This window comes from Notolepis coatsorum (genome assembly GCF_963971535.1).
Source record: "Notolepis coatsorum genome assembly, chromosome: 14".
NCBI classification, from domain to species: Eukaryota; Metazoa; Chordata; class Actinopteri; order Aulopiformes; family Paralepididae; genus Notolepis; species Notolepis coatsorum.
The window spans coordinates 44828718-44847855 of record NC_140178.1 but is presented as its reverse complement, the minus strand read 5'-3'; the positions used below and the strand labels follow the sequence as shown (position 1 = coordinate 44847855).

At 42.3% G+C, this 19138-nt stretch overlaps 2 protein-coding genes across 5 annotated transcripts in view; both read right to left on the bottom strand.

Moving 5' to 3' along the window:
- Nucleotides 1–633, bottom strand: part of srebf2 (sterol regulatory element binding transcription factor 2) — a 49652-nt gene extending 49019 nt beyond the window's left edge. For all 3 annotated transcript variants that reach the window (XM_084329870.1, XM_084329871.1, XM_084329872.1), the window contains exon 1: nt 328–633. In XM_084329870.1, coding sequence (XP_084185996.1) covers nt 328–421 — 94 coding nt within the window. In that variant the 5' untranslated portion in view covers nt 422–633. The remainder of the gene's footprint in view (nt 1–327) is intronic.
- A 518-nt stretch (nt 634–1151) lies between these two features.
- Nucleotides 1152–15029, bottom strand: LOC311241235 (uncharacterized protein). Of its 2 annotated transcripts, none has more exons than XM_084329993.1 (2): nt 14904–15029; nt 1152–3870 (listed from the first exon to the last, which is right to left on the bottom strand). In XM_084329993.1, the coding sequence occupies exons 1-2, from the start codon at nt 14923–14925 to the stop codon at nt 1862–1864; spliced, it is 2031 nt and encodes a 676-aa protein (XP_084186119.1). In that variant the 5' UTR covers nt 14926–15029; the 3' UTR covers nt 1152–1861. The 2 variants fall into 2 exon arrangements, with proteins under 2 accessions (XP_084186119.1, XP_084186118.1); XM_084329992.1 differs by having other exon boundaries at nt 1152–3873; nt 14904–15023.
- Between the last annotated feature and the right edge of the window lie 4109 nt (nt 15030–19138).

The window sequence follows — 19138 nt, the reverse complement described above, 5'->3', positions numbered from 1 at the left end:
AGACTAGTAGGCTACATAGATTAACATCTAAAGGCAATCCATAATGTCATATGATAACAGTGAAGGCCAACATGAAGCATTTGCTGAAATAAAATAGAAAAGTCCGTCCCCAGTAGACCAATTTTGACATTTCTAAACTTTGCGTGTTGAGAGTTTATAATACATTCTTTGAGACAGAGGGGTGCGCGTCTCCCAGGCTTCCTTCCACAGCAGAGCTGTCAGAGTTAGACTGAGTGGAAATAACTAAGCCACATCACAAACGTTAGCAAGGGACACATCAAATCCTTCACACTTTCATCAACGACAGGAGATGCTACAGTCACTCACCATCGATGTCTCCTAATGTAAACTCGTCCCCTAATTCCGCCAGCGTTGGATCCATGTTTTCCATGGTCGACATGTATTCCACACCAGTATCCATCTAGGGTTCAGGATCTCGCCTCCCCGGCTCACCGGAGGGTTCAGGCAGGGGGGAACACACAAACACAAGATGCGGAGACTTGCCGGAGACGTCAGCAACGCCAGTTGTTGTCTTATCTAGAAATGTAAATAGGCGCTGCGAGGTAAAACGTCAAAGACGCCTCAAAAGAGGCCGCTTTCTACTCAGATAAACCATTTACGACTTAGACTCAGCCATCTTGATTTTCGATCGTTACGTCATTCACAAACAGACCCTACAGTCCAGAGAGCGCTCCGATTGGTCTAAACCCGGCTGTTGTTGTCATGAGACCAGTAACCGTCGTCCAATGGAAATGTCATATTCGCCGTGGTCTGATAGTACGTCACCGATCAGAAGCTTTCGTGTCATTTGAATAAACCGCGCCCCCTATTTTCACCAAGAGAAGCGACTACATCGATACATACACCCCAAAGAAATGTAACACCGACCGTATACATATTTCAGTTCAGGCACATTTGGTTATTATTACAGTGCTACATTATTCATACATTCTGAATCCAGCAACAATTTGTGCAATTTCCCAGGTGTCATTCATTGCAACTATTACTGTGCATACAGATAACTGATTTCACAATTTAATGCTTACACATAAATGGTTTTCAAAAAAACATGGAAGGCCATAATGAGAAGATAATAGTCATATTTGACACCCACATTTCCCCATGGGGATCAATAAAGGAATATCTTATCTTAGAATCAATCTTTATTATGTATTTCAGTTAGTCCACAACACATCTGTGGCACCACCAACTTTAGAGGTTGAATAGATAACAATACAAAATTGCAACTATTCAGAAAACTTGAGCAAAGCAGAACACAGGATGTGAGTAAACAAGCGATGCAATGTGACTAAACTTACATAGTCATAAATGTAATTACTAAACCAGATATCATAAATGTTTTCAACAAGAACATTCTATTTCTGTGTGAACCATCTACTTAAATAACAAAAAGCCTTTAAATGTACTCTAGAACCAGATGCTTAAATACTGTCGAATGTTAAGTGCACATCAGACATTTAAAAGTGAAAACGCTTATATAAATATCACATAAAAGATCTAATAACTTCATGCACCATCTGTTTATATAAGGAGCAGTTTGACAATATTGTGAAACCTTTGGATACTTCTTTACACTAATGTAAATATTTCACTTCAAAATGTATCAATAGGATGGCAAGAAATAGGGAAATCTGACCACAGTATCAGTTTATACATTTGCTTGACAATATAATTTCCCCCCCTAAAGTTTATTATTATTAATATTATGTTTATTATTTATTACTATTATTATCCTAATTTGACAAAACCATAACTGTACTGCATATCACTACAAACAGGGTAAAAACAAACCACCCTCAAATCTGGATTTCAGGATTAACTTTGAACACAGTTCCTCCCGTTAAGGTTTATTCCAGTAGATCTCGTAGGACTTCTTCTCTGAATAGTTGACCTCTGTGGTGCCCATGCCATTCCTCACCTTCTCCTTCACTACCTTCACCACCAGACCCCCTGCTAGTGCGATGCCCGCTGCAGCCTTGCCAATCTCGGCCACTGCGGTCAAGATGCGTGCCGTCGCCCCCATGGTGGCCCACGTTTCGGACATGGCTGCACCCGCTACTGATGTCACACTGGGTCCTGCAGAACCACACACAGCAACGCTAGCACCAGCAGCTTGGGCCACTGGGCCACTCACAGCCACCCCAGTGCCAGCACACTGAGCAACCCCAGTGCCAGCAGCAACCGCATGCTGCCCTGCTGCTAAACTACCTTGTGCCATGGTAGCACTGGCTACACCTGTGGCTGTGGCTGCTGCGGTTTCAGCCCCTGTAAGAGCTGCAGTACTGATGGCTGCTCCCTCCAGAGCTGCCCCCAGAGCAGCACCAGCCCCCATAGTGCTCCCTACTCCTGCTGCTACCCCTACAACAGTGGTCCCCATCAGGCTAACCTGAGCCAGGGCATCCAGAGCACCTTCCCTAGGGCTGGTGGCTTCAATCCCAACCAGGGTTCCCACAGAGCCCCCTAGAAGCCCTCCAGTAGCAGCCCCCAGGGCCACGGCTGTTTTCCCCGAAGCTGCAGCTACTATAGCTCCCACAGCTTTCCCTATGCCTGTGCTACCAGCTACAGATATCCCAGCGAACTGGCCTGCAGCAAAGCCAACAGTGTTCCCCATGATGGCTGCCCCAGCTGCAGCTGCTAGCGGTGCGGCCGCGCCAAAGACAGCCCCCACGGCCATCCCTGTGGCTCCAGCAGCCACCAGGATCTTTACTTTGGCCAGGACCTTGTCAGAGAGGGCAGCCTCCCTCCTGATCCTACTCAGGGAGGAACAGAAAGCCTGTCGTCTGCTCACGGTCCTGTCACTGCCCCTCCTCCTGCCTCTAAACTGATCTCTCAATCTCTCTCCCCCGTCTCTCAGGAAGCAGAGGGCACTGCCTCTCCTCTCCTCTGTCCACCTCTCCACCCGGAATTCCTCTCTGTTTGGCCCACTCTCCAGGTCCCTCCTCCTTAACCCTCCTGTCGCTGCTTCCCTGCTCCCAGCCCAATCGGTATTCCCATCCCTCTCTAAGTCACACTTCCTGCGTTTGGCGAGCATAGCCTTCCCTTCCGTCATGCTGCTGCTTTCCTCTTCTTCGCCCCCATCTGCCCGGCCTCTCTCCCTCATCATTCTCTCCTGCTCCTCCCTGATAGCTGCCTCTGCTGCTAAAAACATGGCGTTAGTATAAAACCCTCCGTTATTCTTCTCCACCATCTCCTCCACCTTCCCGAGCAGCTGTGTGACCTGCTCCAAGTTACTGGGGTCTTTGTTGTTTAGGACATGGTACCTACCACCACACCTGTCAATCAAGGCCTTTAGCCCAACAGGAGCCATTTCCCCCAAGTACCCCTCTAAGCCCCTCCCCTCCAGGTCGTCTCCCCTGGTAAAGAGGATCACAGTGTGGTCACGGACCGCACCCTCTCCAAATATCTGGGCCATCTCACAGACGGCCCTGCCCTCGTCGACAGTGTACCGTCCTAATGGGACCACGAGGAGAAAGGCGTGTGGGCCAGGGGCGGAGAGAGTCACACATTTGGCTATCTCTGCATGGGTCTGCTCCATGTCCAGGTGAGTGTCTCCAAAACCAGGCATGTCAACCACCGAGACTCTGGTCGCCCTCGTTCTCCGGACAGCTGGGCCATCATCCTCCCCCTCTGGTTGTACGGCGAGCTCGGTGCTCCCCTGCTCGCAGACCTGGGTGACAGAGCTGGCACTGAGCTGTGACAGGAAGCGACTCCGGCCCAGGATGGTGTTTCCAGACGCACTCTTCCCGGAGCCCGTCTTTCCGATCAGGACCAGTCTGAGTTCGTCTCTTCCTCTGGGCTCAGCGCTGTCCTCTCTCTCACTCTCGACGTCATCCGACTCCTCTCTGCTCCCTGCTGGATTAAAGATACAGCAGCAAATTTACCAGCTGATACAACAGACCAAAACAACGCTGCTAATGCCAGGTTATCATTTATAGCAGTGTTTCTCAACTGGTGGGTCGCAGGGCCATTTTTGAGTGGGTCGCGGATGTGTGTAAAAGAAAATATATATATTATATACATATATATATTTTGTTTTTGCACTAGCTATCTTTGTGAAAGTGGCTTCTCAGCTCTGGTCCAGCTGAAGACAAAGCAGAGGAACAGATTGGACATTGAGCATGACCTCAGAGCTGCTTTGTCTACCATCACCCCAGACTTTGAGACTCTTGTCAGGAGCAAACAACATCCCCAGTTATCCCATTAGTTCCCTGGGATGTTAAGCTAAGAAGTCTGCTAAGAAGGATATATTATTTATTATTATTTTATTTCATTGTTTTTAGCCCTAGTTGTACTTTTGTTGCAACCCCAGTTATCCCATTAGTTCCCCCAAACTTACTGTAGGTCTGTTATGTTAAGCTAAGAAGTCTGCTAAGAAGCATAATTATTTATTATTATTATTTTATTTCATTGGGTTTTTAGCCCTAGTTGCACTTTTGTTGCAACCCCAGTTATCCCATTAGTTCCCCCAAACTTAGGTATGTTACAGTATGTTAAGCTAAGAAATCTGCTGAGAAACATATTATTTATTATTATTTTATTTCATTGGGTTTTTAGCCCTAGTTGCACTTTTGTTGCAACCCCAGTTATCCCATTACAGGTTTCTTACACCTTTTCCAAAGCAAAATTCAAGCACTTTTCAAACTTTTCCAGCATCTTATGCGGCTGTGGTCAATTAAATATTCACTCAAAATAATAATTTTACTTCTTCCATCACATTAAATCAGATGTTATTGTGCTATAAACAACCTAAATGATGTAGACTTGCGCTGCTGGCGGGACAAAACCTCCTAACTCCATATTCTTTTCTTTCTTTTTTTATCAACTCAGTATATCATCCTCCATGTGTGTGTGGTTTTACAAAGTCTACACAATGGGAAAGCATTAAACCAATCATCTGTCTAAACCTCGTAACTCTATTCGCCCTCAAATCTGTGTTCGTTTTTTTCATCTGCTGAAAAGTTGGGTTTTTGGAGTTGAGGTTTTGTCCCGCCAGCAGCGCTTGGCATCCTATATAACCTGGCTGAACCAATATGAAACAATCACTCAAATAATCAACAGATAAAACAGTCTTTGAGGTAGGCAGTCAATCAGCTCATTGAGCCTTAAAATGTATACAAAATCAAATCAACCTAGGATTTTTATATAACCCCCCACAGTGGTGTGTTCAGTTGGTACATCCCAGCAGGGACCAGGATGTAAGCTATATGCTGCCCACTCTCAAAGAGCACCTACGGGAGACTGCAATTCGAAACACTGGCCCCTGTAAATGTCCTAACCCAACCCCATCCAATGTACAGTAAATGTCCTAACCCAATAATACACAAGACGCTCTTCTTGGGACCAAGTAAGGTTTCGTCGATATTCCAATGTACAGTCCCCGTCCCCCCCCGCCTACCCAACCCCCCTCCCCACCCCACCCACCCAACCACCTCCAACGTACGGTCCCCCCACCCCCACCCCACCTACCCAACCCCCCCTGTACTGTATTGTACCCATTATGCAATCTGTTAATAAAATGTTCAATCAATCAATCAATGTTATTGGTTGCAATTAGGGCTGTCCCCGACTAAGGATTTGTATAGTCGATTTGTAGTCGCCAAAATTTGCCGATAGTCAACTATGAAAAAAAAAAGAAAAAAAAAAGGTATAATATATATATATATTTTTGTATCATTCCATTTGGGCTGTGGGGGTGCTTAATGTCTGAAGGAGTCGACGGAAGGCTTCTTTTCCTCTGCAAAAGCATGCAATTGGTCCACTGATGGATACATCTTGATATCACCAACGACCTCCTCCTTGCAGCTGACTCTGGCCACATTAGCATCCTCATCCTCCTGGACCTTTCTGCAGCCTTCGACACAGTCTCCCATTCTATCCTCCTCAACCGCCTATCCAATAACCTCGGAATCACTGGCTCAGCACTCTCCTGGGCCCTCATTCATCAACGAGACGTAGAAAATGTTCTATTTCCATACTTAAGCACAGAATTTAGAATCTGTGCACGCACAAAAAAAAACGGGATTTATCACACGTGCGTACACAGGTTCTACGCACACCTGTCATGATAAATATCACCTTGGTCCTACGTTTGAGCTCGTGCACTGTTTTAAGTATTTGCATACCAGAACCGCCCCGATTAACCATATACGGTAATGGACACCCCCATGAAATGTGGAAGAATGGACTAAACCGAGGGAAGCGTGTTATGAGACAGGCTGACAGACGTGTACACGTACGGTGATGTCGGATATGATATCTATTAACCATTGCTGCCTGGGCAGCGCAAACACTAATAAAGACCGTGCTGGAATATGACTGCCTTTTTCCGTTTTGTTTGATTAATACCCAGGGATTAAAGTTCTCCTCAATTTTATTCCAAATCGTGACGGACTTTCCGTCAATTTTCTACCTGCTGCATATGATTTCTAGAGGCATACAATCTATTTTGATGTCAGTATTGGGTAGCCTATATGAACAATAATACGAGAGCATATACAAGAACAATGAATCTCACTGCCATGTATGCTTTTCATTCATTTAAGCCACATTATTGCAAGGGTTTTGTAATATACATACACCCTGGTGTCATTGCAATGCGTTTTTTATTCTTTCTTATACAGTAAAAAGGGGGAAGAACACTATATCGTGGGTGTTCATATGACTTGTATTCTGCTTACAGCTTCGAAATTCCACTTGTTTCGTTTAACGTAAAGCCTTTTAAATATAATCAAAACGTTCCCGTGTTTCTGCGGTCTGTGCGCAAAATAATAACGAGTTGAGCTACGCGGAGCGCAGTCAGTCAGTACACCCCGTATATTCCGATAACGCTATATAAACCATGCTGCATTCATTCTGAGAGAAAGATCTATTATTCCAAATGCTATTTATAGGGTTTTGACCATAATTACACTACTGTTGCTATTTTACAATGAACTATAATGAATTACGGTTCATACAGAACATGCCAGTGTTGAAACTAATGCACAGAAGCTCATTTCCTTGTTGTAATAATATATTCTACCAACGGGCGCCAGGTACGCATGGTCCGAGCTGTGCGTAAATATAAGCACGAAGTCAAGTTCAAGTTGAAATTGATGAATCCCACACTCTGCTTAGAAATGGTCGTACGCACAGCTTAAGCACATATCTGTGCGTAAGACACGTTGATGAATGAGGGCCCTGGTTCCAATCCTACCTCACCACCCGGACACAGTTTATCACCATCGGCGATACCAGTTCCACCCCGGCCCCAGTCAACCAAGGTGTCCCCCAAGGCTCTGTACTTGGCCCAATTCTGTTCACCATTTACATGCTCCCCCTCGGTCAGATAATCCGCCGCCATGGCCTCAGCTTCCACTCCTATGCTGACGACACACAACTCTACCTCTCCACCAAACCATCCACCCATCTCCCCCCACACTCCCTTATCAACTGCCTTCACGAAATAAAAACCTGGATGTCATCTAATCTTCTCAAACTCAACAACAATAAAACTGAGCTCATGGTTGTGGCACCCAAGGCCCTGCTCCGGAAGGTTGGGGATCTCACCCTCAACATAGACGGCTGCTCCATCTGCCCATCCCCAAAGGTCCGCAACCTGGGCGTTATCCTGGACTCCACCCTTTCCTACCAAGCCCATGTCATTTCCGTAACCAAATCCACCTTCTTTCACCTCAGAAACATATCCAGACTCCGACCATCACTTTCAGACTCCACAGCTGAGACCCTCATCCATGCCTTTGTAACCTCCCGCCTGGACTACTGCAACGGGGTCCTGTCCGGGGGCCCAAGCAAAACCCTGGACAGGCTCCAGTATGTTCAAAATTCAGCTGCCAGGGTTCTAACCCGCACCAAACCCTGGCAGCACATCACCCCCACCCTCATCCACCTCCACTGGCTTCCCATCAAATCCTGCATCACCTACAAAACCCTCCTGCTCACCTACAAATCCCTTCACGCTCTGGCACCTCAGTACCTCACTGACCTCCTCCACCCCTACACTCAGTCACGGTCCCTACGATCCACGGACACTGGTCAGCTCTCCATTCCCCGAACCAGACTGCGGACCTTCGGGGACAGAGCTTTCAGTGTGGCAGCTCCCACCCTCTGGAACTCCCTCCCCACAGAACTCTGCACCACCCCAACTCTGGACTCATTAAAAAAACTGCTCAAAACCCACCTCTTCAACTTGGCCTTTAACCCCTAATCTCTCACTTTATATGCACATGTTGTGTCTGTCCACTGTCTGTTACTTTGTTATCCCCCTATGTAAAGCGACCTTAGGTCTCTTGAAAGGCGCTATATAAAATGAAGTTATTATTATTATATTTGTCTAGTCTAGTGTGTTCATTAGATGGGTGAAATCCTCTTTCAGTGCCTCTGTGCCTGCCTGTTTTCTGTTCTTCTTCTTCTTTATTTTTTCCGGCAGTGTAAACGCAACATGGCGTATTACTGCCCTCCTCAGTTCTATACTACGCCCACAATTGAGAAAAACTTAAATACGCATAGGCCTACAAAAAAATTAACAATAATAATAATAAATAAAATAACATTATATCCTCTGGTACAACTCTGCCTTGTGCAGAAATGTCAGCACTGCCTCTGTGATCAGCTGGTGGTTCTCATTATTCAGGCCAAAGAAAGATTTTAGAGAGAAAGAAGAAACTCCCAATTCTGATAACCTTTTATAAAAGATTTACCTTTCTTTCCTATACCTGTCACATTCTAGAAAAACATGCTTGACAGTTTCAGGCTCTCCACATTGCCCATCTGGATGTTTTCCCACACCGTCCCAGCCTCAATCTACACATCTTCTTGACCCTATCGCTCCTAGACCCATATCCAGCCACGTTGATTTTGACCCGAGGCCTCCCCTTGGTCCCCTTTTCCCACTCAACCTGCCACTCAGCCTCAACTCCTTTCTTAATCTTCTCTCTGAGTTCAACTCTTCCCATTGAAATGCTTATCTCTTCTTCCCTTCCCAGGCTCTGTTTGGCAAGGGAATCAGCTGTCTCATTTCCCTCAATCCCAGCATGCCCCGGAACCCAGCAAAACTCCACTGAACAGCCTGCCTTCTCAATCATATATAAAACTAATATTATTTCCTGAATGAGATCAGGGCAAGCTTTAGACCTACCTGCACTCACAGCCATCAGTGCAGCAGCCGAGTCTGTTTTTTACCATACATATTATTTATATTATTCAAATGGAACATGTTCCGTTGTGATGTCACAGTATGATGTCATAATAGAACATTTGTGATGTCACAGTATGATGTCATAATAGAACATTCTAGAACATTTGTGATGTCACAGTATGATGTCATAATAGAATAGGCAGTTAGCCTCTGGTATGCGTGCCATTAGCGTTAGCGTTCTAGGCCTATTTTCTTTTGGAAAGAATGATAACAATTTTTTTTTTAAATAAAAAAAAAAAAAAAAAAAAAGATTGCATTCGACTAAGAGGTTGGCAGTAGACTACGGCTCCTTTCGATCGATTAGTCGACTACCGTATTCGACTAATAGGGGTCAGCCCTAGTTGCAATACAGACGCACAGTTAGTTGATGCACGTTCTAGTCTCCTCTCTTGTTATTTCACACAAACAGCTACCCCTAGTAGCTGCCTGGCTTCTTATGTTGCCGACATATCCTACAGAACATTCCTTAAAATAGAAAGAATTGATTGCTTGTTAGCCATGTTGATCACAACGAAACCACAGCTCCGATGCATAATGGCGTTAGCTAAACAAAACTTGTTTGAAGGTAAATTGGCTTACAGTGTGTCAGAGCGAGCACACTCAAGTTGTGCAGACTGGACGCTCTGACTGAAGAGCCAGTTTATCAGAGCGGAGCAGTGAATTTATTAACTCACCTTAACACTTTCAGTGCCACGCCTCCGGTGCCCCGGAACCCCATTGCGTGCCACCACCCACTTCAATGACAGAGCTCTCATATTTGCGAACGCATAAACTATATCTTAAATTATGGCTATGTGTCTAATATGGCCGTCGCTTATCAATGACTTGTTTGCAGTCAACATTGTCGAAATGTTTTTATTTTTTTTTAATAATCGGTTCATTTCCGTTTTATACAATTTTGAAAAACGCTTGTTTTTTTAAAGTTCCAGATTTTTTTTTTGATTCTGTGATAAACGCCCTTTACTGGAATACACTGGAATACACAAAACACATTGTCATTTTTCGGCCTATTTATGAATCGTTTTCAAATAAACGCTAGATTATCGATAGTATGTGTACTTATGCACGCTATAGAAGCGGGCTGAAAAATCAATTATCTTATTTCCTGATCGCACACACACACACAGTCAGACACACACATACACACATATGGCACACGCTGATATATAGGTGAAAATAGCTCTGATTATCCCAAGACTGGTAAAATAGATTCCTTACCTCAGATCAGATGTTCTCCAAAAAGATTATTCCAATTCCTGATCGCCATTCCAAATATCGATCGCGTTTATTGATCCAACGCTGGGTACTGGAAACACACATTCTCCGCTGTTCTGGTGGTGGGCGATTACTTGGATCGTCTCCGGTTACTTGTCTGACAAGTAAAATGTGGAAGCAGGACTTTTTTTTCTCCATGCGTTTCATTCAATCCAATCCAAAGGGGTGCAGTACCATCCAGAGAGATGATAGGGGGCGGTATTTTCCCTGTTCGAGTTCAGACAGATCCCTACTGGTAACGTGAGGCTAGATTGAAGAAAAATTAATGGAAATAGCTAATAAAAACGATAAAAAAATAGATTTTTCGTCGGCTGGCACTCAACGGTTGGCATGAACTAACGAGTTTCCCGTCGTTGGCACTGAAAGTGTTAATATATGGTGTCGCTTGTCATTGTCAACATGAACAATAAACATAGCCGTCTGTGGCAACGCTAGCTCACTAGCTTGCTAACGTCTTAAAAAATTCAATAAGAAGCTTGCTAACGTTAGCGAGCTAACGTTACTGGGATTAAAGCAAGCTTTCAGGAGGGGCGGGGGTGCTGTTGGCGGGGCGGGCACGTGAGTGGCGAGGCTCGAGAGAGGACTCCTTCATTTTGTGTGAAAGGCGATCTCCGACATTTTATTTCTTTATCTAAAAACCGAACTATCCAGTCAGATTTATTATGAAAGTATATACAGTGCAATTACAATTTCAATAACTTTCCAGCACTTTATACACAATTCAAGCACTTTTCAAACCTTGAAAACATCACATTGAAATACAAGCATTTTCAAGGATTTTCAGCACCCAGTACGTTAGTTCCCCCAAACTTACTGTAGGTCTGTTATGTTAAGCTAAGTCTGCTAAGAAGCATAATTATTTATTATTATTATTTTATTTCATTGGGTTTTTAGCCCTAGTTGCACTTTTTTGTGTTTATTTCATGTTCAGTGCATGAAAGATTGTGTATTACTGCAACAAAAAAAATTGAAATAAATCATAGTCGTTAAAAAATTTGGGTCGCGACTTAATGACTAAGGAAAATGTTGGGTCCCGAGGCTAGACCAGTTGAGAACCACTGATTTATAGCTTCATTAACTTGGCTTATTTAGACTATGAAATTTCCTCATTCTTTTCAGCATATCACACTCTTTTTGAGTAATACTTTTCCAGGACATTTCCAGGAATCTTTCTTGAAAATCCAGGACAGCACTTGCTCAGAATTGGTCATATAATTTACCGGTAGGCCTAGTATTGACACATTTAACCCATTTTATTCCTCCTTTTTAATAATGCAGGGTTCATGAAGTGTCTCATGTTCATTACAGGTAACTTTCAGGTCAATAAGGTACAAGGTAGTCTGTACTTACCTGCACACAGTTCCTACTATACAGTATATCTGTACCTGCTTTTGTATTTTATCTTAGTACTTTTATCATTCTATTCTATTTTATTTCTATTCTATTTTATTATTATTTGTATTCTTTGCACAATCGAAGCGGGCATGGCCACCTTCATTTCACTATATGTCTTGTGTATGTATGTGATGAATAAACCTCTTGAATCTACCTACTCTTACTAGTTATGCTGCTGGCCAGTAATAGTCATACTGTCTCTATTTATATATACAACTCTGTACATACATCTGATTAGCACTACACTCAGACAGTAGTACTATTTTGTATATGGTGTACCCAGTTTAACCACCTGTACATTTACTGCTACATTTGCACTCTGGTTGGATACCAAACGTAATTTCGTTGTACTGTACAGTACTGTGCTGAATAATAACAATACATTGAATCTAATCTAATCTAACAATAACGTACAAGGTACAATAAATATGGTCACCTGGCCTCTTGTTTACAACTCCTGTGTGCCAACAATTCCTGTAAATGACGTACGTAATTTAATAGGGAAGTATTTGTATTGAGCCGTACTACTTGTACCCATTCTGCAATCTGTTAATAAAGTTTTCGATCAATCAATCAGTAGTACCTTTTAGCTGCACAAAATTAATGCATGTTTTGTAGTAATTACGGTTAGGATTGTACAGCATAAAAAAATAGAGGAGAATAAGCATGAGCTTGTCAAATGGTAAACAAGAATACCCTGAAGACTCTGGCAGGAGCACTCATTCAAGGGTACTACGACTATGCTTGCACCTCATGGTACCAAAGCACCTCAAAGGCGCTAAAAACAAAATTACAAACATCTCAAAACAAACTGGTCAGACTACTGCTTGACCTTACTCCTAGAACCCACCTCACCCCTGCCCACTTTGACAACCTAGGATGGCTTAGAGTAGACGACAGAGAGTACAGCAACTTGCAATGGGCCTGGTCTACAAGATACACTACACGACCAAGGTACCCATGTACATGTCAAAATACTTCCCAAAGGTCAGTGAATACCAAGATCACAACACCAGAGGGAGCTCCACAAATCATGTTAAACCCATTCGGCTCAAACAAGGGACTGAACACGTTGGCTTAGAGTAGACGACAGAGTACAGCAACTTGCAATGGGCCTGGTCTACAAGATACACTATACGACCGGGGTGCCCATGTACATGTCAAAATACTTCCCAAAGGTCAGTGAATACCACAACCACTACACCAGAGGAAGCTCAACAAATCATGTTAAACCCAGATTCGGCTCAAACAAGGGACTAAACACGTTTCGCAATTATGCCACAACAATGTGGAACGCCCTACCCAAAGCTGTAAAGGAATGTGAATCCCTGCCCACATTCAAAACCGCCCTTAAAGAGCACCTACGGGAGGCTGCAATTCGAAACTGGCCACCGTAAATGCCCAAAACCCCCACCACCTCCTAATAGACAGTCTCCTCCCCACCGCATGTATATATTCCCTCCCCGCCGTATGTATATTTCCCTCCCACCCCCTCCTAATGTACAGTCCCCTCCCCATCATATGTATATACTCTGTCAGGATCTAGGGGTAACAGTACTGTATATTTGAATACCGCCTATGTCACAAATGTATCAGTACTAAATACCTATATGTCCCTATGCCATAAATGTCATGTATGTTGTGTATGTCATAAATGTCTATATGAATTGAAAATGGGGGACCCTGATGGAAACAAGACAAACGTCTTTCTCAGGTCTGCATCCCCTTAACAATTGTATGTATTGAGCCGTACTGTATTGTACCCATTCTGCAATCTGTTAAATAAAGTTTTCATTCATTCATTCATTCGCAATTATGCCACATCAATGTGGAACGCCCTACCCAAAGCTGTAAAGGAATGTGAATCACTACCCACTTTCAAAACCACTCTCAAAGAACACCTACGGGAGACTGCAATTCGAAACTGGCCCCTGTAAATGTCCTAACCTAACCCCCTCCAATGTACAGTAAATGACCAAGTACGGTTGTCAATATTCCAATGTACAGTTTTGCTTGTACAGGTGGTGTGTCCCCCCCCCCACCCCTCCTACCCACCCAACCACCTCCAATGTACAGCACCCCCCCCTACCCAACCTCCTCCAATGTAGTTTTTACGTCAAATACTCTCTTTTCTGGACTCTTTTTGTATCACAAACAGTACTGTATTTGCAAATCTGGTATGTCATAAATGTATAGATGTAGCAGTACTGTCTATCTGTATGTCATGTATGTCATATGTCCTGATGAATTGAAAATGGGGGACCCTGATGTAAACAAGACGAAAGTCTTTCTCTGGTCTGCATCCCCTTAACAATTGTGTGTATTGAGCTGTACTGTATTGTACCTATTCTGCAACCTGTTAATAAAGTTTTTCAATCAATCAATCAATCAATCAAATGCCATGGCGAATCAAAACAAAGGGAACGTGGGCCACAATTTGGGCAGTGCTGCTATAATCCAGTCGAGTTTCAAACTAAATACTCACCTAGGTTTACATAGGTGATCTGAGTGAAGTGCAATTACAATTTCCCAGGACAACATCGACCCCCCAGGATATTTCGTTTTTAGTACATTTCCCAGGTTTTCCATGACTGGAAATCTATTCTCTGAATTTCCAGGACGAGTGGGAATCCGGTGCATATTATTCTCCATATTTACACTAAATATTTAAAGCGCATTCCTGTGACTACTATCCAGGCCGATGCTAGAGATTAACGTTACACAGTGTGATCTTAAATAGACATGGCTGATGCCATTGCATTGGCTAAGCTAACATTAGCAGACATTAAATACAAAATCAACATGAGGTTAAACGACAAAGGGCAATCAAACAGAAATTATGCTAACGTTACTGTCCTCGTTAGCATGTTAGGATGACAGCTCGCTAACGTTAATCATAGTAGCTAAACTATGAAACTAACGGTAACCTTACTTAGCTAGTTGTTAACGTTATGGCGTTTTAACGTAAAGTTACTACTAACCCCTAAAAATACACAGAAAAGAAGAATGATCGTACCCAATTCCACATAATTAGACATCTTTCAGTCTAACGAAAAGCAATGTCTACATTCAGGCTTTTGCTTTTGTCTTCATCCAATGTTGTGCTTAGCTAGCTCTGCGTGGAACCAAAGGGAACACTCTGAACTCTGAATAAAAACATTGGACTATTGTTGGACGTGGTAAAAAAAAAAAAAAAAAAAAAACGGCAATGGCAAATCCGTGGTAGATGGTTCAATAGCGCCCTCTACCTCTATCTTTTAATTCCACCTGACCAAGGGAGTAAGGAGCATGAAATTAACAAAGATTATGTAAATATATAGTCATAGTCACTTTATTTCATTTAAATTTGATAACAAAATGATAATTGTAGGCTTGTTCGTTAACTTTGCAGCAATTATACTCCTCTAAATATACATATATTTATATAACAGTCTTATTACTCTTTCAAATCAATCATCTCAATTCAATGTAATAAATTAATCCATTAAAATAGGTTGATTTCCTGCAATATATAAAAAGAAAATAATAACCTATAAGAACTAAATACTCAACACAACGAAGAGACGGGTGGCTGAAAAGATACATAAAAAAATATTCTGAATGACAGTTATTTATCACAAGAGTGAAGCAGTTTAATAAACTAATGGGCATGAAGCTGATACCAACATGGGTTAAGGGGAGACAAAACAACATGGATGGCTTTAGGCTGAAAAAGATAAAAATAAGATCACAGATGATTCTCCCAGACCATATAAAAATCACTGTTACCAAAGCCAATAGTAACTGCTGCCGGGCAAAAACCTTGCATCTCCAGAAGGGTAAACGTTTCAGGAATGAAGAAAAACAACAAACTTTTTCGATTGACACCCATATATATATATAAATGTATAATAATAAATTCAATTTATACCGCACTTTAAAATATATATTCTTAAGTTCTACATTAGGTTTTTTATGGTTTCATGGTCTTCCGGGGGGTGTCACTAACTTCTCACACCATTGAGAACCATGTAAACATTCAATTCAAGTAAAAATATGAAAATTACCCAAAATTGGAGATATGAGATTATCGCCTGACACCAGCAATATAGACCCTTACACACTCTCTCTCTCTCACACACACCATCAATGTAAACATTTCCAGACAGTGTTGTACCGCATACAAAGAAGATAAACTTGAACAAACAGCCTCATAGAAAATAAAAAAATAAATTCTAGATTCAAATCAAAGGAATGGAACAAGGAATACAAATAATAATTAATACAAAATAGAATAAAATATTAACAAGTGCACAAATTCAAGCATGTTCTATGCTTAGTTGAATGGAGGCCTGCATGTAGTTCACAGGACAACTTTTAATTTGGTGGACCACACATTTGTAGCATATGGATTTCATACACAGTTATTAAATATAGACGAGACACAATAGGGTGGGTTTTCAAATCTGTTTTTTCCCCGAAGCAAAGTCGTTATACTAAAATGAATGATATTCCAAAGTACAGCTATGTAATCAAGTTATCAAAAATGAATTTCCCATATCAAATCCATTTCCAGAGACGTCTCTTTAATGCTCACAGCTTCTCTTCTTTTTCCAATTTTATTTTACTGTCACACAGAGAGAGTCTAGTGGTTTGCTGAGGCCACGGTCAGAAACAGAATGACAAGACCAGAATGGGGGTCATGGCTAGATGGTATCTGCATTCCGTTGAACTCAGCATTATTTTCACATAAAAGGTAATTTATAAACCTAATCCTTACCTCAACCTCACTGGAGAAATCACACCCCACCTTAACTCATTCAACGCCAGTCACGATGATAGTCGGGTTAACTCGCCATCACTTGAGCGCCAATCACGAGTATAGTCGGGTTTTAATCGTTATTTCTTTTATTAGCGATATCCATTCATTTTCATCCATCCAGCCTGATGTTATCGTTGGGAATGGGTCTGAGCTGGCAAAAGGGCAAATACCGCCGCCTATCGTCTCCCAGATGGTATTGCACATCATTGGATTGGATTGGATTGGATTGGCTGGGGATGTGCATACAAAAAAAAAGAGTCCGGTCCGGGTTTTGTGTTTTGGACTATAACGTTGGATCAATGGACGCGATCGATATTTGGAATGGCGATCAGGAATTGGATTAATCTTTTTGCAGAACATCTGATGTGAGGTAAGGACTCTATGTTACCAGTCTTGGGTTAATCAGATGTTTTTTTCATAGCGATCACAACGTGTCTGTGTGTGCGTGCCGTTGGCGCTGAGCAAGGCACGGATAAGCGATTTTTCAGCCCGCTTTTGTATCGTGCATAAGGACATATATACTATCGATAATCTAGCGTTTATTTGAAAACGATTCATAAATCAGCCGAAAAATGACAACGTGTTTTGTGTATTTCACTAAAGGGCTATTATCGCGTATTTCTCTGGAATTATTAGAAATCTCCAAAACTATACTCGTATTCAAAACGGTATAAAACGGAAATGTACCGATGAAAAAACAATCCGTTTCGTACATGTTGACTGCAAGCAAGTCATTGATAAGCGACGGGTGTATTAGACCCATAGCCATAATTTAAGATATATTTTAAGCACTCGCAAATTTCCCCATCCTCTCATTGATTAAAGCGCTGGCGTGCTAGCCCTAATTTGGTCATATAGGCCCGGCGCAGAATGAGTTAAACTAAAATGTAAAAAAAAAATATATATATATATTTTTGCGAGCACCAATAAAAAAAAATAAAAATCTGCAATCAGGACACAAGAAATTACGTGTCTCCCACATCATTTAAAAAATAAGCCGTTTTCGAATGGGTTTCCTAGCGACCCTGTCCCATTCTGACTAGGGCTGCACGATTAATCGAAAAAAAATCGTGATCTCAATTCATAGACCCATGCAATCTCATTTCTAAATGATGACGATTTTATTTTACAAAAATATTTTTGTACTTTTTTCTTCTTTTAAAAAAAAACTTTTTACTTAACTTTTTTAAATGATGACGACTCTGACTTGAGTTATTTTGTATGTTACAAGAGACTTAAGTTTAAGTCAAGCACTATCATATATGGTATGTTGTCTGTTTAAGAAAGAGTGAAATAAATGATTTTATTGAAAAAATAAGAATCATGTGAGAGAATCGTGATCTCAATTCTTAGAGAGAAAAACTGTGATTCACAGTTGAGCAGGAATCGTGCAGCCCTAATTCTGACCCATTCTGGGTGATGGCTAGAAGAAGAAAATATGTAAGGGATAATGTATACGAGGTCATTGTCGCAAAATAATTGACCGACACAGAGTTCTGGAACACCAAGGCTGCGCCTCTGTGTTCTAAACGCAGTGAAGGTCAATTATTTTGCGACAATGACCAAGTACATGGCTAACTTACTAACAATATACCTAATTAATTTTACACCATCGACAAGACGAGATCAAGCAGTTGTTCTGTGGCTCCTCTGTCATCGCCGGCAGGTGTGGACGTGATTGAACCTGATGTAGTGCAGTTGTGCGAGATAAAGCTGGGAACAAGGTTATGGCTTTCGTGACTGCGATCAAAATGCTTGATTGTGATTGGTCAATAGCGCTCTGTTGCCCCTAACAGCGGTCATTATTGCGCTGTTGCCCATAGCAGCGGTCAGTTATCGAGAAATAATTGACCGCTGTTAGGGGTAACGGAGCGCTATTGACCAATCACAATCAAGCAATTTGGCGAATGTTAAAACGCCATGTAATAAATAATAATAAATCATCTATTATAGTTTAGGGTAAGGCGTGAGGTCTCCAATGAGGTTAAGATTAAGGCAAGGGTTAGGTTCATAAACAACCATTTCAGGTGGAAATTATGATGAGGTAAGGCATTGCTGATTGGCCAAATTCATCAACCATGGCGTGGAAAAAAAGAAGACACCCGAGAGACAAATGTGTCTGTCAGCAGTAGCGTCTTCTGTCTCCTGTCTCCTGTCCTCGTCATATCATTCTAGTCACAAACTGAACCTACATTGCTTCCTCTTCACAGGTTGCAACAAAAAACCTTCCTTTCTCTTTGTTTTCAACAGAGCACCTGGTCTCCAGACCAAACTACTCTGTCAACGAGTCTACAACTCAAGCCACCCTTGTAGGTTGTGCGTGTGCTCCTTCCGGCCCTTCTTCTTCTCCTTCTTCTCCTTCTTCTCCTCCTCCTCCTCCTCCTCCTCCTCCTCCTCCTCCTCCTCCTCCTCCTCCTCCTCCTCCTCCTCCTCCTCAGTCCTCTCCAAAG

What these genes read in the sequence shown, in the direction of transcription:
- LOC311241235 (XM_084329992.1), bottom strand. Translation starts at nt 14,925, where the DNA reads ATGTCTAATTATGTGGAATTGG. An exon ending in GTCTAATTATGTGGAATTGG is followed by an intron (nt 3,874 to 14,903) that starts GTACGATCATTC and finishes TCTTTAATCCAG; the next exon opens with CAGGGAGCAGAGAGGAGTCG.